The sequence below is a fragment of the Chelonoidis abingdonii genome, chromosome 11 (assembly GCF_003597395.2).
Source record: "Chelonoidis abingdonii isolate Lonesome George chromosome 11, CheloAbing_2.0, whole genome shotgun sequence".
Classification (NCBI taxonomy): domain Eukaryota; kingdom Metazoa; phylum Chordata; order Testudines; family Testudinidae; genus Chelonoidis; species Chelonoidis abingdonii.
Window position 1 is genome coordinate 20,143,597 of NC_133779.1, and position 23,421 is coordinate 20,167,017.

General features: G+C 64.0%; 3 protein-coding genes, 1 long non-coding RNA gene and 5 other non-coding genes across 10 annotated transcripts in view; 6 read left to right on the plus strand and 3 right to left on the minus strand.

Moving 5' to 3' along the window:
• LOC142047515 (uncharacterized) overlaps positions 1–23,421 on the minus strand; it is a 329,291-nt gene that overhangs the window by 285,344 nt on the left and 20,526 nt on the right. The window lies entirely within an intron of this gene.
• On the plus strand, positions 5,661–5,793 carry LOC116833546 (small nucleolar RNA SNORA70). Its single transcript, XR_004375712.1, has one exon. It is a non-coding gene; the product is annotated as a small nucleolar RNA SNORA70 (small nucleolar RNA).
• Positions 6,305–6,430, plus strand: LOC116833548 (small nucleolar RNA SNORA70). The gene has a single exon (XR_004375714.1). It is a non-coding gene; the product is annotated as a small nucleolar RNA SNORA70 (small nucleolar RNA).
• Positions 15,264–15,365, plus strand: LOC116833547 (small nucleolar RNA SNORA70). The gene has a single exon (XR_004375713.1). It is a non-coding gene; the product is annotated as a small nucleolar RNA SNORA70 (small nucleolar RNA).
• On the plus strand, positions 15,568–17,055 carry RPL10 (ribosomal protein L10). The gene is made up of 4 exons (XM_032795131.2): positions 15,568–15,701; positions 15,805–15,943; positions 16,274–16,436; positions 16,840–17,055. The coding sequence occupies exons 1-4, from the start codon at positions 15,665–15,667 to the stop codon at positions 16,993–16,995; spliced, it is 495 nt and encodes a 164-aa protein (XP_032651022.1). The 5' UTR covers positions 15,568–15,664; the 3' UTR covers positions 16,996–17,055.
• On the plus strand, positions 15,974–16,105 carry LOC116833544 (small nucleolar RNA SNORA70). Its single transcript, XR_004375710.1, has one exon. It is a non-coding gene; the product is annotated as a small nucleolar RNA SNORA70 (small nucleolar RNA).
• On the plus strand, positions 16,591–16,715 carry LOC116833545 (small nucleolar RNA SNORA70). Its single transcript, XR_004375711.1, has one exon. It is a non-coding gene; the product is annotated as a small nucleolar RNA SNORA70 (small nucleolar RNA).
• Positions 17,164–22,681, minus strand: LOC116833537 (deoxyribonuclease gamma-like). 2 transcript variants are annotated; one of them, XM_075070801.1, is made up of 7 exons: positions 22,446–22,681; positions 19,183–19,499; positions 18,949–19,046; positions 18,638–18,750; positions 17,880–18,037; positions 17,525–17,621; positions 17,164–17,320 (listed from the first exon to the last, which is right to left on the minus strand). In XM_075070801.1, exons 2-7 carry the CDS (start codon positions 19,368–19,370, stop codon positions 17,246–17,248), a joined length of 729 nt encoding a protein of 242 aa, XP_074926902.1. In that variant the 5' UTR covers positions 19,371–19,499; positions 22,446–22,681; the 3' UTR covers positions 17,164–17,245. The 2 variants fall into 2 exon arrangements, with proteins under 2 accessions (XP_074926902.1, XP_074926903.1); XM_075070802.1 differs by lacking the exon at positions 17,525–17,621 and having other exon boundaries at positions 17,191–17,320.
• The window catches only part of LOC116833532 (deoxyribonuclease-1-like 1), a 4,566-nt gene continuing 3,241 nt past the window's right edge, over positions 22,097–23,421 (minus strand). The window contains exons 3-6 of the mRNA XM_075070607.1: positions 23,146–23,209; positions 22,860–23,017; positions 22,690–22,786; positions 22,097–22,273 (exon numbers count right to left, since the gene is read on the minus strand). Of these exons, the coding sequence (XP_074926708.1) occupies positions 22,097–22,273; positions 22,690–22,786; positions 22,860–23,017; positions 23,146–23,209 (496 nt within the window). The remainder of the gene's footprint in view (positions 22,274–22,689; positions 22,787–22,859; positions 23,018–23,145; positions 23,210–23,421) is intronic.

The window sequence follows — 23,421 nt, forward strand, 5'->3', positions numbered from 1 at the left end:
CTCCCTCCGCAGCCCTGAGTGGGGCACAGTGAGGCTGGGCCTGCCCCCCGGATCTAGTATTCCTTGCCCCCCAGCCCTGCCAGTGCCCCTCACTCCCGACCCGCAGCCCCTGCCCGCCCAGCCCTGCCGGTGCCCCTCACTCCTGACCCGCAGCCCCTATTAGCCCATCCTAGGCCCTCCCAGCCCTGCCGGTGCCTCTCACTCCTGACCTGCAGCCCCCTACTAGTCCAGCCCTAGGTTCCCTAGCCCTGCTGGTGCCCGTCACTCCTGACCCACAGCCCCTGCTAGCCCAGCCCTGCCCCCCCCCCCCCCCAAGCTCATGCCGGTGACCCTCTGTCATGGAGTCCCGGGCGATGCTCTGAACTGCTCCCCACACAAGCCAGGCAGCGACTTTGGGGAGCCTCCTCCCCTTCGGAGCCAGGACTGTCTGCAGGGCAAGAAAGCTCACACGGCTTCACCTACCGTGTGTCTCTCACTTGGAGTATTTCAGCATCCTCTGCCCTCTCGTGGGCTCCCCACGGGCGGAAGGGCCCACCCCCCAAGGGGGGCCGGGGGTCCTGGGGAAGCACATGGGGTTCCTGCCCCCCCACTTTGCAGTCACGCACGTGACTCTCAGCAGCAGCAAACACAGAGGTTTATTCGATGACAGGAACAGGGTCTAAACAGAGCTTGTAGATTACAGTGAACCAGACCCTCGGCCGGGTCCATTCTGGGGGACAGTGAGCAGACCGCCTAGGCTCTACACTTCACTTCCTCGTCCCCAGCAAGCTGCAGACTCCACCCCTCCAGCCCCAGCCCCTCCTCTCTGCTCAGCCCCTTTCTCGGGCCAGGGGATCTCCTGATCCCTTTGTCTCCAACACCTTCAGTTGGCACCTTTGCAGAGGAGGGGCCCAGGCCATCAGTTGCTAGGAGACAGAGTGCCAGGCATTAGGTGCACTGGCCCTTTGCTCTGCAGCAACCACACACCTGGATCCCACCCCCTAGAGACTTAAGAACTGCACAGGGGACACAGGCACCAACACAGTGTTCAGAGCAACATTAAGAACAATCCCAGTTCATCACACCCTCACTCCCGCCCTGGGCTGCTGTGCGTTTCCAGCTCAGGGAAGCAGCAGCCACGTCTCTGACCCTGGGGCACTGGGCTCGGCCTCCCTGGGCTCCTTCCCACAGCTCCAGGCTCTGGATTTGGCTACCCTGTAATTAGGGCTCCTTGTGGTTGAAGCTGCAGGGCTGGGGCCGGGCCGGTTGCCAGCAGGGCCTGGTGATGGATGAGAGCCTGGGCCTCAGCTCCCTTCCTCCCCACAGCACCAGGCCTCGTGTGTTGCCTTGTTTGGGCATCGATCCTGGGCTATGGGCCTCTCCCCGCCAGGAGCCACCCCCAGCCTTGCCCCCCACCCTCGTTCTTGGTGCCTCTCACTCCCAACCTGCAGCCCCTTCTCCCTCCCACCCTTCTTGGTGCCCCTCACTCCTGACCTGCAGCCCCTGAGGGTGCTGCAGCATTGTGCCAGCCTGTGCCTTGTCCACCAGAGACTCCTGCTGGCGTGTCGGGTTTGCACTGGTTGCAAAGGGGTCACTCCGTGGGCAGAACCCGCCCTGCTGTGGGCGGGGGGCTGTATTATAACTGATCCCTCCATGCCTGCCTGGCCTTCTGGGCCCATGTGTGCCATCCCTGCACCCCTGAGATCTGCAGGGGGCTCAGTGGGGCACATGCCCCCAGCCCCGGCACGTGGGGATGAGGTACCTGGCTGCCCTGTGAATTGGAGGCTGCTGGCTGCTCCCCCCTGGCTCCTGCATTGCAGCCGAGCTGGCCCCTCCCACTGCATCTACGGGGGGGGGGCATGAATCAGCCAAAGCCGTGGCCAGGCTGGGGGTTCAGTGACTGGGCGATGCTCTGGAACTGCTCCCCAGCAAGCCAGGCAGGACTCTGGGGAGCCTCCTCTCTCGGAGCAGATTGTCCCCAGGGCGAGAAGCTTCTCCAGCTTCCACCATCCTGGGTCTCTCCTTGGAGCATTCAGCATGTGCCCCTCCATGCGCTTCTCACAGCGAGTCCGCCCCAGCGGGGTCCTGGGGGGGGCACAGAGTCCTGCCCCCCCCCACTTCGCAGTCAGATGTGACTCTCAGCCATTTATTCGATGATAGGAACAGGGACAGGAACCCCCCACCTCCATCCCCCCACCTGGATACTTAAGAACTACACAGGGGACACTGAGGCACCAACACCGTATTCAGAGTTCGGCTCAGCAGGTCGGGGACAGGGCTGCGCCCTGGGGGGCCCCTGCTCCAGCTGGGGGCGCTGAGAATGGGGGGCCCTGAGATGGGGTGAGGGGAAGCTGCCGGTGGCTGAAACGTCCCAAGTCCCTGATGGCCCCGGTTTGGTGGCACCATCCCCCTCCCCCCGGGTCTGAGCGCTCAGGGGTAGGGGGGACGGGAACCAGCTGGGCACACGGGGGGTGGGGGATGTGGCTGCTGCTGAGCTGGACAGTTGTTGCCAGCCTGGGCCCAGGAGCTTTGTCATATTCCGCCCCCTCTGCCCCACACACCCTGTGTTCCCCTGCCCCGTGTCCCTCCCCCTGCCCCCCCACCGTGTTCCTTTCCCACCCCATGTCCCTCTCCCTGCCCCACACACACCCTGTTCCTCCTGCCCCATGTCCCTCTCCCTGCCCTGCACACACCCTGTGTTCTCCCCACCTGTGTCCCTCCCCCTGCCCCATGTCCCTCCCCTGTCCCCTGCGGGCTCCCGGTGACCTGACCAGCCGGCCCCAGCCCGAGGGGCCAGAGGAGGGGAGGGGGGCCCAGGCCACCCCTGTTACCGGGAGAGAAGCCAATGGACAGAGGCGGGGTTGGGGCCCGGCGTAGCACATGCCCGGCTGGGAAGCAGGGGGGCTCGGGGCTGGAGAGGAGGGGCTCAGGGTGGCCACATCCAGTTCCTGGGCTCTTCACCCCATGGGCGCTGGGCAGCCACCGCATTCGGCACCAGGGTACCGTGTCCAGTCCTGAACCCAGCCCCAGGGGGGCCCTTAGGGAGCTGGTGGGGCAGGGGGAGGGATATGGGCGGCGGGGGCGATCAGAGCAGCAGGAGGGGCGCAGGCAGAGTGGGGGGGCTTTATGAGTGACAGCCCCCCACACAGATACACAGACCCACTGTGAGTGCGTGAAAGTCTCCGGGGGGCTCGGCTGGGGACCACCCGGGCAGCCGCTGAGGCGGGGGTTGGGGACCCCCCAGGCAGCCCCCAGGATGGGGGTTGGGGACCCTCAAGGCAGCACCCGGGTTGGGGGGCTGGGGACCCCCTGGCCAGCCCCGGGGGGCAGGTTCGGGACTCGCCGGGCAGGGTCTGGGGCAGGGGTTGGGGTGGGGGTTGCTAATATGCAAATAATTAGATATGCAAATAAGTTGCAAACAGGCCAACTGTTAATCGGGATGAATTAATTATACATGCAAATGAGGCGAAGCCAGGCAGTGGCACTCGCGGCTTACAAAAGCTTAGTTGCCACTATGCAAATGAGGCCAATTAACGACATGCAAATTAGCTGCAGTGATACAGTTTGGGGGGACACTTCCTGCAAATATGCAAATTCCAGGGCGCTCTGCAAACCAGCTCCAGCAATACAATAGAATATGCATATTACTTAGTTATGCAAATTAGCCGCACACTACAATTATATTCAAATTAGATATAGGCAAATTAGAGACAATTGTACGTATTGCCCGTCTGTCACGTGGCACCGCCATTATGTCCTATCAGCGTCGATATATTTACATAACAGGGGAGGTGGGCGGGGCGTATAGCACAGGCTAGACGGGCCTCGATGGACACGCCTCATCGTCAATACGCATGCTCAGCAACCGTAGGCCCGCCTGGTAGCTCTCTAAAATGGCGGCGGCGTGGGAGCAGTACGCGTGCGCGCCGACACGCGCGGGGAGGCCTGGTGTCCGGTATGCGCATGCGCTTGCCTCTCTATGCCAGAAGCCACTGCTAGAGCGGAGCCCGGGCTGGGCAAGAAGGCGCATGAGCTGGAGGGCGAGCGCCCGCCGCCATTGGCCGGCGCCGCCGCTCTACGCCGGAAGTGGGGCTAGAGCGGCGATCGGGGCCGGGATACAAATGCTGCGCGCAGGCGCGAGTCCGCTCTCTTTGCCGCACAGCGAGGTGGGCGCGCTGCTGGGCCGGGTACGCTCGGGGCGCGACGGCCCCGATCCCGGGTCCCCCCTCCCCCCCCGGCGGCGCCAACGCCGCCCCCGATCCCGTTTCCCCCCCCCCCGGCGGCGGGCCAACGGCGCCCATCCCGTTGTCTCCCCCTCCCCCCCCGGCGGCGGACACGCGGCCCCGATCCCGCTGGTCTCCCCCCCCCGGTCGGCCGCAAGCGCGCCCCGATCCGGTCTCCCCCTCGCGGCGGACGCGGGCCCCGATCCCGGGTTCCCCCCCTCCCCCCCCCCGGCGGCGCACTGCGGCTCCCGATCCGCGGTCTCCCCCCCTTCCCCCCCCGGGCAGGCGGGGCAACGCGGCCCCAGATCCGTGGTCTCCCCCCCCCGGCGTGCGGCCAACGCGGCCCGATCCCGGGTTCTGCCCCCCCCCGGCGGCGGACAACGCGGCTCCCGATCCGGGCTTCCCCCCCCCGGCGCGGCAGCCGCGGCCCGATCCGGTTCTCCCCCCCCCTCCCCCGGCGGCGGCAACGCGGCCCCGACTCCCGGGCTCCCCCCGCCCCTCCCCGCGGCTGGCAACGCGGCCCCGATCCTCTCGGGCTCATCCTGATGCCGGTGCTCTTCCCTGGATCTCTGCAGATCCTGCTCCGGAGCTTGCATTGGGCCGCCGCCCGCTCGCTGGCGAGTGGACGGGGCTGTGGGAGGAGACGCGGGCGCCGTGATCCCGGGGGGCCTGCTCGGGGTCGCGTGCTCCTCTCACCGCCCTGTCTCCCCCCCAGCTACCGGTTACTGAACAAGAAACAAGCACCTCCCCCAAGTACCGGCTTCGTGGCAGGGCGCGATCCCGGCGTGGAGGTCTCCCCGCGGGGGGGGACGGGGGGAGCTGGGTTGGTAGGGACGGGTGAGGGTGCAGCGGGGCTGATAGCAGGCCCACCAGATATCTCAAGTGCAGGTAAAAGATCTGGCGGGGTCCTGTAGGCCCCCTTACTGCGGGTTGGGACTCTGCAGCTTGGACACCACCTCCTCTGCTCCCCGGGAAGCGGGCCAGGCCAGTCCAGGGGAAAAAAGGGTGGGGATTGACCCTGGGGTCCTGCTCTGGCTCACGGGGGCACCCCCCTACCCATCTCATCCCCCAGATGCCAAAATTGCCGCATCTTCGCTGGGCCGGGAAGAAGGCCAAGCGTGGGACCGAGTTTCCCCCTTCTTGCGGCCACATTGGTGTTGGAATGAATATGAAGCAGCTCTCCTCTGAAGGTGAGGGGGGCTGGGGCCTTGCCAGGAGGTAGGGGCTTGTTCGGGCTGTGCTTTGCCGCGGGGGGGGGGCCTTACTCTGTCCTGGCTCTTGTGTCGCCCCGCAGCGTGAGGCCCCCGGATCTGTGCCAACAAGTTACCATGTGTGAAGAGCTGTGGGAAGGATGGCTTCCAACATCCGCGTGGCGCCTGCATCCCTTCCACGTCATCCCTCACACAGATGATCTGTCACTCGTGCGCTGCCGTGGGAGGTCCTGGGTATGGCAGGGGCCCGCAAGCCCACTAAGATACCGCGGCGACCTCGTGGCGGCCGGTGGTGCAATGGGCTGCGCACAGCACATCCCCTGGTGGTGTACGTGCTCCGTGCCCCATTTACGGAGCGCCCTAAGGACCGCGGGACATGGGCAGTGGATGTGGGGGTGACTCCCTAAGGGGCACGTGCGGACATGGCGATTTGTGCAGGGAAGTAATGCCCTATGGGCACAGGTGTTTGGGTGTGGCGGAAGGACGGAAGTGGGGGGTTGATGCCCGTCGTGGCCCCCCGCTCATGCCCACGGGTCTTGGCAGCTCAGACGGGAATGCGTTTGGCGCCTTCGGCAAAGCCAGGCAGCTTGTGGCTCGAGGTGTTCACAATCGGCCAGGTGCATCATTGTCCATCCGCACAGGTCCCAGAACAAGGAGTCATGGGTGGAGCACCTCTGCGAGCAGAGCCAAGTTTCAAGATTCCCTGGGCGCCAGAGGTAACGGGGGCTCTCCCTCCAATCATGGGTTGTTGGCTTCCCTTTAGAGGCTGCCGGTGGCATGGGTCGTGGGCTAGAGGGTCAACTTCCACATACTTCACTAGGCAGAAATAACAGGCATCAGATCTGACCCCAGGGCAAGGACTGGTGTGTCGGGGGTGGATGGGATTGAGGGGCGCAGCCAGTTAAGGCTGACTGGGCCTTGCCTGCCAGGGGGCCTGTGTCAATGGCTGCGCACAGCACCCCCTCTGGTTGTGTATGTGCCTGATACGGAGCGCCTTAAGGCCCCTGGGACATGGCATCAGGGAGGTGTGGGGGGGGGGGGGAGGGAATTCACCTAAGGGACCTTGTGGGGACACACAGCCGTGTCTGGGAAGATCTCCTTGTGTAGCTGGGGCACCCCTTCTAACCACTGTCCCTGCCCCCCCAGATTCCACATCTTCAAGAAAGGGCTTCAACCAAGCTATTCAAGCGGACGGAGGAGTTCGCGGACATGGTGGCTGCGAAGCGTGCTGCTTTTTGCCAGACAGGCTGTGGTTTGTATTAATACGATCCCCAGCCGGCGGGCCCCTTGACAAGTGCGAGCCTGCATTTGCTGCCTGCAGCCCCCAGTCTGCCCCCCACCTGGGTGCCTGCAGCACGAATAACGCATTCGGCCTTTCAATGCCCTGCCTTGTGTCCGTTGCTGGTGGGGCGGAGCCTGGGGGATCCGAGCCAAGCCCCCCACTTCCCTGGGGGGCAGCATGGGCGGGGGGACAGGCCGGGCTGAGTAACTGAAGTTACTCAGCGTGCTGTGGGCTTGGGCGCTTGCTGTGGAGGCACGCTTTTGAGCCCACACACCTGGAATGGGCTGAGGCAGGTCCTATTCTCAAGCTCTGCGGGGTCGGGCTGGGCCAGGCGCAGGCTTCACCTCCACAGGCGATTGGTCTCGGACTGACCATGCCCAGGGCCTGTGAAGGGATGAAGGTTATACATTTTGCACCCCCTACTGCTCCTTCACCCTAAGAAGCTGGAAGAAAGAAGGACACAGGATTCCTGCGGCCTACCCATTTGTCTGGTTCTGGCTGCTCTCATAGGGAGTGTGACACCTCCTCTCCCGCCCACCTCCGGGGAAAGGGGTTCCACCAGTCTGTTCCTTCCCTCCGCTCTGTGGCAGGTAGGACAGCTGGACGTCCCCCCTCCACCTCTCTTTGCCGTACGCCCTAGGCTCACTTTCGCGTGAAGTTGCTACGCTTTGGGCTTGGAACGAGCCGGGCACCTCACGGCTCTGAGCAGCTCGTCCCCTGACGAACGATCCTGGGGGCAGAAGAGTGGGTGTGAGGTCAAGAGGGAACATAGTCCCTTAACCTGACCCCTTACCCCCAGCCATCAATTGTTTATTTCCCACCCTATATCAAGAGCAGCCCAAGGCTGGGACGCAGGGAGAGAGAGGCGCCTCCCCCCTGCTCCTTTCCTAAGGGATAACTGATAAATCTCTGCTGGGGGGGTTTCTGCTCCCTGCCATTGCAGGGACCCCAGCTGCTTGGGGCAGCTAGTCCCCCCCTGGACACCCCCCTGGGCTGTGCGCCCTACCTTCATATGCAAGTGGGTCCGGGCTCGCACTGTGTATCGACGCCATCGCTTGATAGCCATGTGGAGCCGGAGCGTCCCAGCGCAGCTGATGGACCCCCAGCAGCTGTGGGAAACATAGGGCCCCCTGCATTTAAGTCCCCCAGAACCATAACCCGTTCTGGTGTAACAGAGCGCCCAAGATGGCAACCCGCCTCACCTGAGTCCTGTTCCCCTTCACCCCCCCCCCAGGGGTCTGGAGCGTTGCAAGGCGATGGTCCCGGAGCTTGGGTCCCCTTCCATCCTCCTGGGGTGCTAGCCACCACCCCCATTCTCTCCTTCCCTCCGGGTCACCTAGTCCTGTTCCCCTTCACCCCCAATGCCCCCAGGGGTTCTAACGGGCCTTGCAGTGAACTGTCCCGGACACCTGGGTCCCTTTACCCTCTCCCATGGTGCTGCCAACACCCCATTCTCTCTCTCTCTCCTTCCCTCCTGGTCACCTGAGTCCTGTTCCCCTTCACCCCACCCCCAGGTGGTTCTGGGAGCTGCAAGGGGACAGTCTCCGGATTGCCTGGAGTCCCCTTCCCTCCTCCTGGTGCTGTCTCATCCACCCCCATTCTCTCCTTCCCTCTGGTCACTGGTCCTGTTCCCCTTCCACCCCACTTCCCCAGGGTCTGGGACGCTGCAAGGGACTGTCCCAGACGCGCCTGGGTCCCCTTCCCTCCTCCTTTGGTGCTGCACCACCCCCATTCTCTCTCTCTTCCTTCTTCTGCCGTCTCTGTTGTTCCCCCCATACCTGGGTTTCCAGCGCTTGGCTACAGATATCCTGGCAGACCCGGTGGAGCTGATGGGATCCTCGTGGGGTGCCGTTCGTGGGACATGGCATATGTGAGAGCGCACAACGTCCTTGATGCCGACTGGGGTGGGGGTGAGCATTGTTAGTGGGGGGTACCGTCCTCTGGGACTGCTGCTGCCCCAGCAAGGGAGTGCGCTTGTTCCGCGCCAGGGCTCAGCACAGGAGATGAGGGAACGGGGTTGCCTGCGGGTAGATTGGTGACGTGGAAAGGAGTTGATTTGGTGAAGTGTTTGGTGTCTGGTGTTTGAGAGGCCAGATGTGAGGGGCCTTGGCTGGGATGGGTGTACCCACGGGTAATCACAAAAGCTGGAGAGGGAAATGGGGCATGGGGGGAGAAGGAGGCTGGATTGGTGTCATGTCAGGAGGGACCACCTGTAGCTCTGGTGCATGGAAGCGGGCGGCAAAGGGCCGGAGCAAAGTGTCCAGACCTCCCACCTAAACTAGCGTACCAGTCTGTGACCGTCACCAGGCCTCCGCCCTGTGAAGAGTACAAGGGGGTCAGGGTTGGGCCCCACGGCGTAGAGGATAGAGGCCATGGGGCTTCCCCCCTAGCGGGGCACTGGCTTGGATCTGGCTCCACAGGGGTGGGGGAACTGACTGGCTTCCAGTGAGGCCGAGTTACGATACACAAAGATGATTGCCTCTTTGTAGGTCCGTGGCCGAGTTCTCGCGTCTGCCCAGCTGGACGTAGCTGTCGGGATGGGTCGTACACATGCGCCCAGAGAGAGCTGGGAGAACATCAGGGTGCTCATGCATGCCCTCTTCCTGGGGGGATGGGACCCAGGTCCTTGGTTCCATTGACCCCTCCCCTTCCCATCTGTGGGCAGGAAACCCAGGTAGGTCGCTAGGCTTGTCGTACCTGTTCAAGCTCCCACAAGCAGGAGCTCTGCCGCGTTCCTGTGTATCGCACTCTCACATGCACCACAGGACCACGACTGTCACAGCGTCACCCAGGATCTGCACAAGAGACATCCCACTAAGTCGGGGACAGCATGATGGCACCCAGTTAGCCCCCCGCTCACCTGAGCCAAAGGTACCTTCACCAGTGCGCCATCAAAAAAAAAAAAAACCCTCTACAAAACAGACCCCGTTGCGTACACCTCCGCCTTGGGCCTCCCCGAAGCCCTGCGTGTTGAAGGCACAGATCTTTGAAGGCTGCGCCAAGCCAGGCGTTAGCCAAGCAGCAGCATGGGACCACTGGGGGGCACATTGTGGGGCCACTGTGGAGCTAGTGGAGCCATGGCCGGGACGGGCGCCCTGGATGGTGCCTGTGCCTAGGCTGGGGTTGCCTGCCCATGGCTGCTTGCATGCTGCTGAGTCAGCAGCTGTGGGCCAGGGCCCTTTGTCCCGCAGAGGCCCAGCACGTGCAGGGGAGAGCACAGCCTGGGCTGGCGGCTCACATAGAACCCAGTAGTCCTGGCTCCTGATCCGCCCCACTCGCTGCTTTTAACCTCCCAGGCGTGGGGAGAAGAACCCAGGAAGTCCTGAGCTCCCAGCCCTGCCCCCTTCCTTTAGCTGGGAGGAGGCGGACCCGGGCTTGTCCCCCCGGTGCTTGGTGAGTCCGGAGGACACCACTGACTGGCTGTGGGCTGGAGGTTCTCACAGCCCCTCTAAGTACACAAGGCCCCAGGTTGCCCTGATTGGTCTCGCTACGTTGCTTGCTGCAAGGTGCCCTCCTCGCAACTTTAGCAGCCCCCCCCACCCCCTGCCTTATGGTGGTGCCAGACAGAGACACAAACCCGAGTGGGTGAGTGCCTGGGGTCTATTGTTCTGCCCTGAGGGTGAGAGATGAAAGTGACAGGAAACCTGCTGGCCAGGGCCAGGGCACACAAAGTGTTAATACTAATGCACCAAGCTGGGCGAGATTCCACTGTATTTCACCGCCGCACCCTCACATTCCAGAGTGGGTGTTTCAGGCGCATGAGGGATCCCACAAAGATGCTCTGAGGGGTGTTCTACCAATGGGCGTCGCTTGATCGCTCACCTGAGGTACCGTGATTAATGATGAATTGCTGCTGAGCTGGACACCCCCCCCAGAAGCTGGCAGTCGACCCATTTATGCATGTTGTTCTGGATTTTGGCACTTCCACGGCACTGCTGGGGCCTGCCACGATGCCACCCAAATGACCGTTGCCGCATTTGGGTGCAAGATAAGAACTCCCTGGCATTCATGAGCATGGGCAGGAAACTCCCTGCCGACAACCCAAAACCAAGGTGACGTACGGGGCAGAGCGCGGGGCCCCGACTAGACCCAGCAGGGAGTGAGGCAAAAGGTGGGTCTGGTCAGCGGGAAAAGTGGTTGAGTGGGGACAGGGACCTAGGCTAGGGGCGTACAACACCATGCAGCGGGGGCTGGGGACGACTATCATCTGGGGGCAGTTGTGGAGGGCAGACAGTGACCAGGACGGTGTTACACATCCCTTTCCCGTAACGACACGCGGGCTTAATCAGCAATGGTCATGAGCCGCAAGGAAGGCTTTGAACCAGTGGATTGGATTTTCTTTCACCTGCCGCACCAGTGAACCTGTGGAACTCACTGCACTCCTGGTTGTCGGGAAGCCAGAAGTGTAACAGGTTCGAATGTAGCTCCCTGGCAGCTGTGAGGCTGGGTGGGACCAGGATCAGCCCTTCTTGGGGTGCTCCTGCAGCTGCCGGGGATGGTGCATCTGCTCGCTGTTGTCCTGCTCTGGGAAGCTGGCGGCAAGATCTCGGCTGGAGTCATGGATGGAAGCCCAACTCACCGGGATGTCTGGGGAGGAAGTGAGTGCCTGCTGGGGTGGTGTCACGCCTGCAAGGAGAGGAGGGGGCTGGTAGCCCGGACACCTGAGGTCTGTCCAGTCCAGCTCCTCCTCTCAAGGCTCTGAGGGGGGGGCACAGAAGTTTGTTCCAGCTCGAAGTCTCCCGCCCGCTAATAGCTCCTGCTGCCACCTGGTGGCCTCTGCATGGAGTGCACATACCAGGGGCGCGGGCAGAGGCCCCCATTGGCCGGCACTGAGTGTGTGGGCAGGTGGCAGCCAATGGCACAGGACCGATGGGGTATAGAGGCTGGCAATAGGGTCAGATCAGTCTGGGATGCCTTTCCCCCGTCGAGGGGCAATGCAGACTGATCCGTCTTGTCTCCCTTGGCAGGCGTGGTAGCACCCGCTCCAGCATGTGCTTTCGTTTCTGTCTTTGGCTCCCCACCCCCACGGGGCAGCAGCACCACCGGCAACCACCCCACTCTCCCACCCCCGGTTTAAACAAAAGGAGCCACAGGACTTTGGACGTTCACTGGAGGGGTTTCGTATCAGCGTAGGCTGTGTCAAGCCTGTAGCCACAAAACAACGATAGCCTCTGAAGAAGTGGGGTTTTTCCCCACAAAGCTGATTGCCCAGACAAAATGTAGTCCTTTAACGTGCCTGGACTCCTTGTACTTTTATGGACGGAGTTTAGTTCCTCTGTCACTTAATAAAAAACAACCCACCCCCTTCGGCAGGCGGTTTCTGAACCTGCCCCCACAAGGGTTGCGTCAAGCAGCCCTCCAGTCCGAACACATCCAGGCAGCCAGGCCAGGACTTCGTGAGGGATGGACTCCAGCTGGTCTGAATAAACTCCTCCTGAACTCGCACCTGGGAATTTGCGCCGCCCTGTATTTGCTGCAGTGAGTTTGTAGGTGTGAGATGAGAGGTTTCTGTATCTTCAGGGGGGAGCCCTGAATGCGGACAGAGAGAGGACTGTGGTGTGTGTATGTGTGGTGGGACTCAGAAGGCCTTTCTCGTCAGAGTCGGGTTTCTGCAGGTGGTTTAACTCCAGCCCCTCGGTCCCTGTCCGCTGCACCGAGCAGGCGAGGTCAGAGCCAAAGCCCCACCTCCGCCTAGGAGGCAGCTGGGCAGAGAGCCCCGTCGGGGCTTGCGATTCAGATACCACAATTCACACGCTGCACCTCCACCACGGTAATCGGCTCTATTTGACTTCTAAGCGCCTGGCAGAGCCCCGAACAAGGAGACATGTCAGGGGGTGCAGGGAGTTGCAGGATTTGCTAAGAGATCCCATGGCAGCAATGAATATCCTACACAGTGCTGCTGGCCTCCCAGGCTGCATACCCCCACCCAGCCCGCAAGTCCTCTCCAGCTGGGGGGCCCGGTCACAGACTGAGCCTGACTCACCTGCCAGCCCAGCCTGGCCGCCCACACGCCGGAGGCTTTGCCATGAAGCTTTGTTGCTGTGCAGAATGTAAAGGGACCTGGGTCCTTCCTGTCTGCCCCCGCATCAGGCAGAACACCCCCCCATCTGCAACTAGCCAAGCCAGGGTTGAGTGGGATGATGTCTCACGCCAGGGCAGTCTCACAGCATCGCTACTGACCTCCACCTGCGCTCGACAGGCGTCCCTGCGACAGACATGAGCTTGGGCATATAACTCGGTGCTCTGTCGATGCCACCGAACGTGCCAGGGACGTCAACCACGGGCTCCGGGCTTGAGCCCGGGCACCACCAGCCCCAGGCAGCGCTCCCCATGCACCACGATTCCTGCAGTGGGAGGAGCGGAAAGGGGTTACACCCCTCCCACCCGGCATCTCTAGAGCGCACCCCCCGCCACCCCGGGCCCACCTTGTCATTAGGCGCAGTGTGTGCTGTTCACCGCGCAGTGGTAGTTAGCGGGCGTTCTCGAATTAGCCAGTTGGAGCCAGGGCTCGCGCCGGCAGCTGGATTGGCCCAAGCGCTTTTCCTTGGCCACCGTACCGCAGCCTCGTTGTTAAGTCCCCAGGACATGAGGTGTCCTGGGACGTGGGGATGAGAAGCATCAGGACAACCTGGGTTTGTCTCAATTCCCACAATGCTATTTGGGCGGGCAGGGGCTAGGGCCCCAGGGACTCCTGGGGTTCCGATCTCACCAGTATTGCCAGTGGCCCAGGTAGCCCCTCTCACCTCCTGTCCCCCAATGGCCTGGACATCAGAAGACATTGTTAAAAGCGCAACTGATCTTCCAGCCTCCCTGTGATTCACAGCGTTCATGGAGCTGGGGGAGTCGGCGGCCCCGCACCCCTGGCTCCCTGCGATTCACCGGCGTCATGGAGCGTGCGGGAGTGGGCCCGCATCCTTCCGGTCCCTGCCTCTCACAGGCGTCATGGAAGCATGGGGGAGTGGGGCGCCCCGCACCCCTGGCTCCTGCACGATTCACCGGGCGTCACGGAGCGTGCGGGATGGGGGCCCTTGCACCCCCGGCTCCCTGCCGATTCACGGGCATCACGCGCCGCTGAACTGCGGAGTCTCGGGGCCCCTGCAACCCCACCCACCTCCTCCTGCCAATTCACCGGACGTCACATTGAGCCCACTGGGAGGAGTCGGGCCCCGCACCCCCGGCTCCCTGCGATTCACGGCGTGACAGAGCGTGCGGGAGTTGGGGCCCCACACCCCCACCTCCTGCGATTTCACCGGGCGTCCAGAGCGGGGGGAGTGGAGGGACCCAGCTCCCACCCGCTTTCCCTCCCCCACACCCATACCCCTCACTCCCATCCTCCACCTATAACGCACAAACCAATTTTTCGCCCCACCCCCACCACCCTCTAGCGCCCTACTCATCCAAGCCCCCGCCCGCCTTCCTTCCCCCACTGCGATTCACGGGCGTACACGGAGCGTGCGGGAGTGGGGGCCCTGCACCCCACCTCCCTGGCGATTCACCGGACGTGACAGAGCATGTGGAGAGTCAGGGCCCGCCACCCCCGGCGTCCCTGGGGCGGATCACCGGGCGTCACGGAGCATCGGGAGTGGGGGCCCGCACCCCCGGCTCTCTGCCCGATTCACCGGGCAGTCACGATCGTGCGGGAGTGGGGCCCCGCACCCCCCACCTCCCTGCGATTCACCGGCGTCACGGGCAGCGTGTGGGGCGGGGCCGCACCCCCCAGCTCCCTGCGATTCACCGCGGCGTCACGGAGCCGTGCGGGAGTGGGGGCCCTGCCACCCCCGGCTCCCTGCGATTCACCGGGCGTCACGGAGCGTGCGGGAAGTGGGGGGCCCTGCACCCCACCTCCCTGCGTCACGGACGTGAAGAGCACTGGGGGAGTCAGGGCCCAGCACCCCCGGGCTCCCTGCGTTTCACCGGGCGTCACGGAGCATGCGGGAGTGGGGGCCCCGCACCCCCGGCTCTCTTGCGATTCACCGGGGCGTCACGGAGCTGTCGGAGTGGGGGCCCCGCACCCCCGGCTCCCTGCGATTCACCGGGGCGTCACGGAGCGTGTGTGGAGTCGGGGCCCCGCACCCCCGGCTCCTGCGATTCACGGCGTCACGGAGCGTCCCGCCGGGAGTGGCGGGCCGCCCCCCGGTGCAGGGAGTAATGCCCTATGGGCACAGGGGGTGTTTGGGGTGTGGCGGAAGGACGGGAAGTGGGGGTGATGCCCGTCGTGGCCCCCCGGCTCATGCCCCACGGGTCCTGGCAGGCTGCAGACGGGGATGCGTGGCGCCTTCGGCAAGCCCCAGGGCACTGTGGCTCGGGTGCACATCGGCCAGGTCATCATGTCCATCCGCACCAAGGCCCAGAACAAGGAGCATGTGGTGGAGGCCCTGCGCAGAGCCAAGTTCAAGTTCCCTGGGCGCCAGAAGGTAACGGGGGGGCTCTCCCCCAATCATGGGGGTTGTGCTTCCTTTAGAGGCTGCCGGGGCAGGGACGGGGCTGGGGTCCTTCCCCTCCACTGGGTACAGGCTCAGATCTGACCCCAGGGCAAGGACTGGCTGGTTCGGGGGTGATGGGAGAGGGGCGCAGCCAGTTAAGCTGACTGGCCTGCCTGCCATGGGGGCCTGGTGTGCAATGGCTGCGCACAGCACCCCCCTGGTTGTGTGGGGGAGCTGGGTTGTGGGCGGGGGAGGGGGCGGGGGGCTGTGCAGGGCCCACAGGAAATTGTAGCAGTAAAGATCTGGGGGGTCCTGTAGGCCCCCTTACTGCGGGTTGGGGACTCTGCCAGCTTGGACACCACCTCCCTGCTCCCCCGGGGAAGGGGCCAGGCCAGATCCAGGAAGGGCTGGGGATGAGACCCTGGGGTCTGCTCTGGCTCACGGGGGGCCACCCCCTACCCATCTCACCCCCCAGATGCCAAAATCCGCATCTTCGACCTGGGCCGGAAGAAGGCCAAGGTGGACGAGTTCCCCCTCTGCGGCCACATGGTGTCGGATGAATATGAGCAGCTCTCCTCTGAAGGTGAGGGGGGCTGGGGCCTTGGCCAGGAGGTAGGGGCTTGTTCGGGGCTGTGCTTGCCGGGGGGGGGCCTTACTCCTGTCCTGAGCTCTGTGTCGCCCCGCAGCGCTGGAGGCCGCCCGGATCTGTGCCAACAAGTACATGGTGAAGAGCTGTGGGAAGGATGGCTTCCACATCCGCGTGCGCCTGCATCCCTTCCACGTCATCCGCATCAACAAGATGTTGTCCTGCGCTGGCGCTGACAGGTGGGGGATCCTGGGGGGTAGGCAGGGGCCCCGCAGCCCACTAAGCCGACCGGCCGCCTGCCGTGGGGGCCCGGTGTGCAATGGCTGCGCACAGCACTCCCCCTGGTTGTGTACGTGCTCCGTGCCCCATACGGAGCGCCCTAAGGGACCGCGGGGACATGGGCAGTGGATGTGGGGGGTGACTCCCTAAGGGGCTGCAGGGACATGGGCGTTTGGTGCAGGGAGTAATGCCCTATGGGCACAGGGGGTGTTTGGGGTGTGGCGGAAGGACGGGAAGTGGGGGTGATGCCCGTCGTGGCCCCCCGGCTCATGCCCCACGGGTCCTGGCAGGCTGCAGACGGGGATGCGTGGCGCCTTCGGCAAGCCCCAGGGCACTGTGGCTCGGGTGCACATCGGCCAGGTCATCATGTCCATCCGCACCAAGGCCCAGAACAAGGAGCATGTGGTGGAGGCCCTGCGCAGAGCCAAGTTCAAGTTCCCTGGGCGCCAGAAGGTAACGGGGGGGCTCTCCCCCAATCATGGGGGTTGTGCTTCCTTTAGAGGCTGCCGGGGCAGGGACGGGGCTGGGGTCCTTCCCCTCCACTGGGTACAGGCTCAGATCTGACCCCAGGGCAAGGACTGGCTGGTTCGGGGGTGATGGGAGAGGGGCGCAGCCAGTTAAGCTGACTGGCCTGCCTGCCATGGGGGCCTGGTGTGCAATGGCTGCGCACAGCACCCCCCTGGTTGTGTATGTGCTCTGTACGGAGCGCCCTAAGGGACCGCGGGGACATGGGCATCAGAGGTGGGGGGGGGGGGGGGGGACGGGACACCCTAAGGGATTGTGGGGACACAGCCGGTGTCTGGGGAAGATCTCCTGTGTAGCTGGCACCCCCTAACCACTGTCCCTGCCCCCCCAGATCCACATCTCCAAGAAATGGGGCTTCACCAAGTTCAACGCGGACGAGTTCGAGGACATGGTGGCTGAGAAGCGGCTGCTGCCAGACGGCTGTGGTGTAAAATACATCCCCAGCCGGGGGCCCCTGGACAAGTGGCGAGCACTGCATGCTGCCTGAGCCCCCCAGCTGCCCCCCATCCTGGGTGCCCTGCAGCACGAATAAAGCATTGGCCTTCAATGCCCGCCTGTGTGTGCTGTGGGGCGGAGCTGGGGGGATCCCAGAGCCACAGCCCCCCCACTTCCCTGGGGGGCAGCATGGGGCGGGGGACAGGGCCGGGCCCTGAGTAACTGAACTCCGGTGCTGTGGCTTGGGGGCTGCTGTGGGGCAGCTTGAGCCCCCCACTGGATGGGGCTGGAGGCAGGTCCTCTCACAGCTCCTGCGGGGTCCGGCTGGCCAGGCGCAGGTTCACCTCCACAGGGTAATGGTCGCTGACCTGCAGGGCCTGTGAGGGGAGGGTTACATTGCACCCCACTGCCCTCCCCGAGCTGGAAGAGAACCCAGGAGTCCTGGGCCTACCCATTTGTCTGGGTTCTGGCTGCTCTCAGAGGGAGTGTGACACCTCCTCTCCCCCCACTCCCGGGGAAGGGGTTCCCCAGCTCTGCTTCCTTCCTCCCCTCTGTGGGCAGGGCAGTGGGGTCCCCCTCACCTCCTCTTCCGACAGCCCTAGGCTCCTGGTGAAGTTGTACGCTTTGGCCGAGCCGGGCACAACGGCTCTGAGCAGCTCGTCCCCCTGAACCACGATCCTGGGGGGCAGAGAGGGGGTGAGGGGGGAGCAGTCCCTTAACCTGCCCCTTCCCCCAGCTCTGTAGCTCCCACCCCTATCAGAGCAGCCCCAAGGCTGGGGACTGCAGGGAGAGAGAGGCAGCCTCCCCCTGCTCCTTTCCCTCAAGGGATAACTGATAATCTCTGCTGGGGGGGTTTCTGCTCCCTGCCATGCAGGGACCCCCAGCTGCTTGGGGCAGCTAGTCCCCCCCTACACCCCCCTGGGCTGCGCCCGCTACCTGTCATATGCACAGTGGGTCCGGGCTCGCACTGTGGTATCGACGCCATCGCTGATCAGCCAGTGGAAGCGGGGATCCCAGCGCAGCTGGATGGACCCCCAAGCGCTGGGGGGAACATAGGGCCCCCCTGCATTTAAGTCCCCCAGAACCATCACGTTCTGGTGGGGACAGAGAGCAAGATGGCACCCGCTCACCTGAGTCCTGTTCCCCTTCACCCCCACCCCCAGGGGTCTGGGAGCTGCAAGGGCATGGTCCCGGACGCTTGGGTCCCCTTCCCTCCTCCTGGTGCTGCCACCACCCCCATTCTCTCCTTCCCTCCGGGTCACCTGGGTCCTGTTCCCCTTCACCCCCATCCCCCAGGGGTCTACGGCCTGCAAGTGAACTGTCCCGGACACCTGGGTCCCCTTCCCTCCCCATGGTGCTGCCACCACCCCCATTCTCTCTCTCTCTCCTTCCCTCCTGGTCACCTGAGTCCTGTTCCCCTTCACCCCACCCCCAGGGGTCTGGGAGCTGCAAGGGGACAGTCCCGGATGCCTGGGTCCCCTTCCCTCCTCCTGGTGCTGCCACCACCCCCATTCTCTCCTTCCCTCCTGGTCACCTGGGTCCTGTTCCCCTTCACCCCCACTCCCCAGGGGTCTGGGAGCTGCAAGGGGACTGTCCCAGACGCCTGGGTCCCCTTCCCTCCTCCTGGTGCTGCCACCACCCCCATTCTCTCTCTCTCCTTTCCTTCTGCCTGGGTCCTGTTGTTCCCCCCATACCTGGGTTTCCCAGCGCTGGCTCAGTTCCTGGCAGACCCGGTGGAGCTGATGGATCTCGTGGGGTGCGTTCCGGGGGCTGGCATGATGTGAGAGCAGCACAAAGTCCTTGATGGCTGGGGGTGGGGGTGGAGCTGTTAGTGGGGGGTACCGTCCCTCAGGGCTGCTGCTGCCCCAGCCAGGGGGCGCTGTCCCCCAGCTCAGCACAGGGGAGGAGGGGTGCTGCTGGGGGGTCACGGGTATCACAAAGCTGGAGAGGGAAATGGGGATGGGGGGAGGAAGAGGTGGATGGTGTCAGGCAGGAGGGGACCCACCTGTGCTGGGTGCATGGAAGCGGGCGGCAAAGGGCCCCCGGGCAAAGTGTCCAGCCTCCCTAAACTGGTACCAGTCTGTGACCGTCACCAGGTCCGCCCTGTGGGAGAGTACAAGGGGGTCAGGGTGGCCCCAGGGTGAGGAATGAGGCATGGGGCTTCCCCCCTAGGGGGCACTGGCTTGGATCTGGCTCCACAGGGGTGGGGACTGACTGGTTCAGTGAGGGGCAGAGTTACCGATACACAAAGATGATCTGCTCTTTGTAGGTCCCGTGGCCGAGTCTCCGGCTGCCCAGCTGGACGTAGCTGTGGGATGGGTCGTACCTGCCCCAGGAGAGAGTGGGGAACATCAGGGTGCTCATGCTGCCCTCTCCTGGGGGGATGGGACCCAGGAGTCCTGGTTCCCAGACCCCCTCCCCTCCCATCTGTGGGGCAGGAACCCAGGGGTCCTGGCTTGTCCAGTACCTGTTCAGCTCCCACAGCAGGGCCTGCACAGCGTTCCCTGTTGCATCCCGCACCTCCTGCACGGCAGCGATGTCACAGCGCACCAGGATCTGCCAAGAGACACCCACTAAGTGGGGGCAGCTGGGATGGCACCCAGCTGCCCCCCACGCTCCCTGAGCCGGTACCTTCACCAGTGCGCCCATCACCCGGGCGTCACCCGACTTGGCCTCCCCGAAGCCCTGCGTGTTGAAGGCACAGATCTTGAAGCTGGCGCCAGCCAGGCGTAGCCCAAGCAGCAGCAGGGCCAGGGGGCACATTGTGGGGCCACGGGGAGCAGGAGCCAGGCGGGGACGAGGCCTGGTGGGTCTGTGCCTAGGCTGGGGTGGCCCTGCCCATGGCTGCTTGCATGCTGCTGAGTCAGCAGCTGGGGCCCAGGGCCCTTTGTCCCGCAGAGCCCAGCACGTGCAGGGGAGAGAACAGCCTGGGCTGGGCTCCACATAGAACCCAGGAGTCCTGGCTCCTGATCCCGCCCCACTCGCTGCTGTAACCTCCCAGAGCTGGGGAGAGAACCCAGGAGTCCTGGCTCCCAGCCCTGCCCCCTTCCTTAGCCTGGGAGGGAGGCGGACCCGGGCTGTCCCCCAGGTGCTTTGTGGGGTGAGGGGAGGACCCACTGCTGGCTGGCTGGGCTGGGGTTCTCCAGCCCCCTCTGACCAGGCCCCAGTTGGCCCTGGGTCTCGCTAGTTGCTTGCTGCAAGGTGCCCTCCTCAGCCTTAGCCAGCCCCCCCCACCCCCTTGGCCTTGGGGTGGTGCCAACAGGACAAAACCCGGAGGGGTGAGTGGGCCATGGGGTTTTGTTCTGCCCTGAGGGTGGGTGAAAGTGACAGGAAACCTGCTGGCCAGGCAGGCACCAAAGGGTTAAACTAGGCACCAGCTGGGGGAGATCCCCTGTATACCTGCCCCACCCGCCACTCCAGAGGTGGCTGCTTCTCAGGCGCATGAGGGATCCACAGATGCCTGGGGGGTTCTCCTGGGGCGTGCTTGTCGCTCACCTGGAACCTGTGTTAATGAATTGATGCTGGCTCACTCCCCCCCAGGCTGGCAGCCCCAGTGCTGTGTTCTGGATTTGGGCAGCACCTGGCACTGCTGGGGGCCTGCCACGATGCACCCAAATGACCGTTGCCGCATTGGGTGCAGTGACTCCTGGCACTGAGCAGGCAGGAATCCCCATGCCGACACCAAACCAGGTGCGTGGGCAGAGCGGGGGGATAGACCAGCAGGAGTGAGGCAAAAGGCTGGGTCTGGTCAGCGAGGAAAAGGGGTGAGTGGGGACAGGGACCTAGGCTAGCGGGCGTACAACCATGCAGCGGGGGCGGGGGGGGGGCAGATGTGGAGGGCAGACAGTGACCAGGGACGTGTTACACATCCCTTCCCGTAACGAGCACGGGGGCTCAGCCAATGGTATGAGCAGGCAGGAAGCTTTGAACCAGTGGATGGATTTTCTTCCCTGCCGCACAGTTAACCTGTGGAACTCACTGCCACTGCATGTTGTGGAGGCCAGAAGTGTAACAGGTTCGGTAAGTCCCTGGCAGCTGTGAGCTGGGTGGGACCAGGATCAGCCCCCTTCTTGGGGTGTCCCTGAGCTGGGGGATGGAGCATCTGCCGTGTGTCCTGCTCTGGAGCTGGCGGCAGTCGGGCTGGGTCTGGATGGAGCCCATCACCGGGATGTCTGGGCAGGAAGTGAGTGCCTGCGGGGGTGTCAGCATGCAAGGGAGGAGGGGGCTGGGAGCCCGGACACCTGGGTTCTGTCCAGTCCAGGCTCCGCCTCTCAGCTCTGAGGGGGCGGGGCACAGAGTGGTTCCAGCTCAGTCCCGCCCCTAATAGCTCCCTGCTGCCACCTGGTGGCCTCTGCATGGAGTGGCACATACCCAGTGGGGCGCAGGGCAGAGGCCCCCATTGGCCGGCACTGAGTGTGTGGGGCAGGTGGCAGCCAATGGCACAGGACGATGGGGTATAAAGGCTGGCATGGGTCAGGATCAGTCTGGGGTGGCCTTCCCCCGTCCGAGGGGCAATGCAGACTGATCCGTCTTGTCTCCCTGCAGGCGTGTCAGCCCCCGCTCCAGCATGTGCTTCGTTTCTGTCTTGGCTCCCCACCCCCACGGGGCAGCAGCAGCACCAGGAACACCCCCCCACCCCCGTTTAAACAGGAGCCACAGGACTTCTGGAAGTTCATGGAGGGGTTTAGTATCAGCGTAGCTGTGTCAGCCTGTAGCCACAAAAACAACGATGCCTCTGAAGAAGTGGGGTTTTTACCCACAAAAGCTGATGCCCAGAAAAATGTTAGTCTTTAAGGTGCCACTGGACTCCTTGTTTTTATGGAGGAGTTTAGTTCCTCTGTCACTTAAAAAAAACAACCCACCCCCTTCGGCAGGGTTTGAACCTGCCCCCCACCAAGGGGTGCGTAAGGCAGCCCCCTCCAGCCGAACACTCCAGGCAGCCAGGCCCAGGACCTGAGGGGATGGACTCCAGCTGGTCTGTAACCTCTCCTGAACTCGCACCTGGGAATGCTGCCAGCCCTGTATTTGCTGCAGTGAGTTTGTCAGGTGTGAGATGAGAGGTTTCTGTATCTTCAGGGGGGGAGCCCTGAGCCGAGACAGAGAGAGAGACTGTGTGTGTGTATGTGTGGTGGGAACCCAGAGGCCTTTGCTCGTCAGAGGGTTCTGCAGGTGGGTTTACACTCCAGCCCCTCGGTCCCTGTCCGTGCACCGAGCAGGGAGGTCAGAGCCAAGCCCCCCGCCCGGCCAGGGGCAGCCGGGCAGGGCCCCGTCGGGGCTGCGTTCAGTTCCAGCTGCACCTCCACCAGGTAATGGTCACTGACCTTCAGCGCCTGGGGCAGGGGACAAGGAGACATGTCAGGGGGTGCAGGGAGTCTGCAGGGTTTGCTAGAGATCCCTGGCGCTGTATCTACACCGTGCTGCTGGCATTCCCAGGCTGCTACCCCACCAGCCCGCAGTTCCTCTCCAGCTGGGGGGCCGGGTCACAGACTGAGCCTGACTCACCTGCCAGCCCAGCCTGGCCGCCACACGCCGGAGGGCTTTGCCATGAGCTTTGTGCTGTCAGACAAAGGGACCTGGGGGCTCCTCCTGTCTGCCCCCCGCACAGCAGAGACACCCCCCCATCTGCACTGCCAGCCAGGGTGAGTGGGTGTGTCTCACGCCAGGGCAGGTTTTCTCACAGCTCTGCTCTGACCTCCACCCTGCGCCTCGACAGGGTCCCTGCGCAGACAGGAGCTGTGGGCATTACCTCGGTCTCTGTGAGCCCGAACGTGCCAGGGAAGTCAAAGGGCTGGGCTGAGCCGGGCACCACCAGCCCCAGGCAGCGCTCCCCATGCACCACGATCCTGCAGGGGGAGGAGGGAAAGGGGTTACAACTCCCGGCATCTCTAGAGCACCCCCCGCCACCCCGGGCCCCACCTGTCATAGGCGCAGTGTGTGCTGTTCCGCGCAGTGGTGTTGGCGGCGTCTCCGATTAGCCAGTGGAAGCCGGGCTCGCGCCGCAGCTGGATCTGGCCCCAGCGCTTCTTGGCCACGTAACCGCAGTCGGTGTTAAAGTCCCCCAGGAACATGATGTCCTGGGACGATGGGGGGAGAAAGCATCAGGACACCTGGGTTCTATTGGGGGGGCAGGGGCTAGGAGCCCCAGGACTCCTGGGTTCCGATCTCACAGTATTGCCAGTGCCCAGGCTAGCCCCCTCCTCACCTCTGTCCCCCAACGGGCCTGGACATCCAGGAAGACATTGTAAAGCGCACTGATCTCCGCCTCCCTGTGATTCACCAGGCGTCATGGAGCATGGGGGAGTCGGGGCCCCGCACCCCTGGCTCCCTGCGATTCACCGGGCGTCATGGAGCGTGCGGGAGTGGGGGCCCCGCACCCCCGGCTCCCTGCGATTCACCAGGCGTCATGGAGCATGGGGGAGTGGGGGCCCCGCACCCCTGGCTCCCTGCGATTCACCGGGCGTCACGGAGCGTGCGGGAG

Excerpts from the sequence above, each read along its gene's own strand:
- RPL10 (XM_032795131.2), top strand. The coding sequence starts at position 15,665 with ATGGTGTCGGATGAATATGAGCAGCTCTCCTCTGAAG. Across the intron at positions 15,944-16,273 it reads TCCTGCGCTGGCGCTGACAG|GCTGCAGACGGGGATGCGTG; the intron begins GTGGGGGATCCT and ends GGGTCCTGGCAG. Across the intron at positions 16,437-16,839 it reads AGTTCCCTGGGCGCCAGAAG|ATCCACATCTCCAAGAAATG; the intron begins GTAACGGGGGGG and ends CTGCCCCCCCAG.
- LOC116833537 (XM_075070801.1), bottom strand. The coding sequence starts at position 19,370 with ATGGGAGGGGAGGGGGTCTGGGAACCAGGACTCCTGGGTCCCATCCCC. Across the intron at positions 18,038-18,637 it reads GCCAGCGCTGGGAAACCCAG|AACGTGATGGTTCTGGGGGA; the intron begins GTATGGGGGGAA and ends TGTCCCCACCAG. Across the intron at positions 17,321-17,524 it reads TAGGGCTGTCGGAAGAGGAG|GCCCTGCAGGTCAGCGACCA; the intron begins GTGAGGGGGACC and ends CTCCCCTCACAG.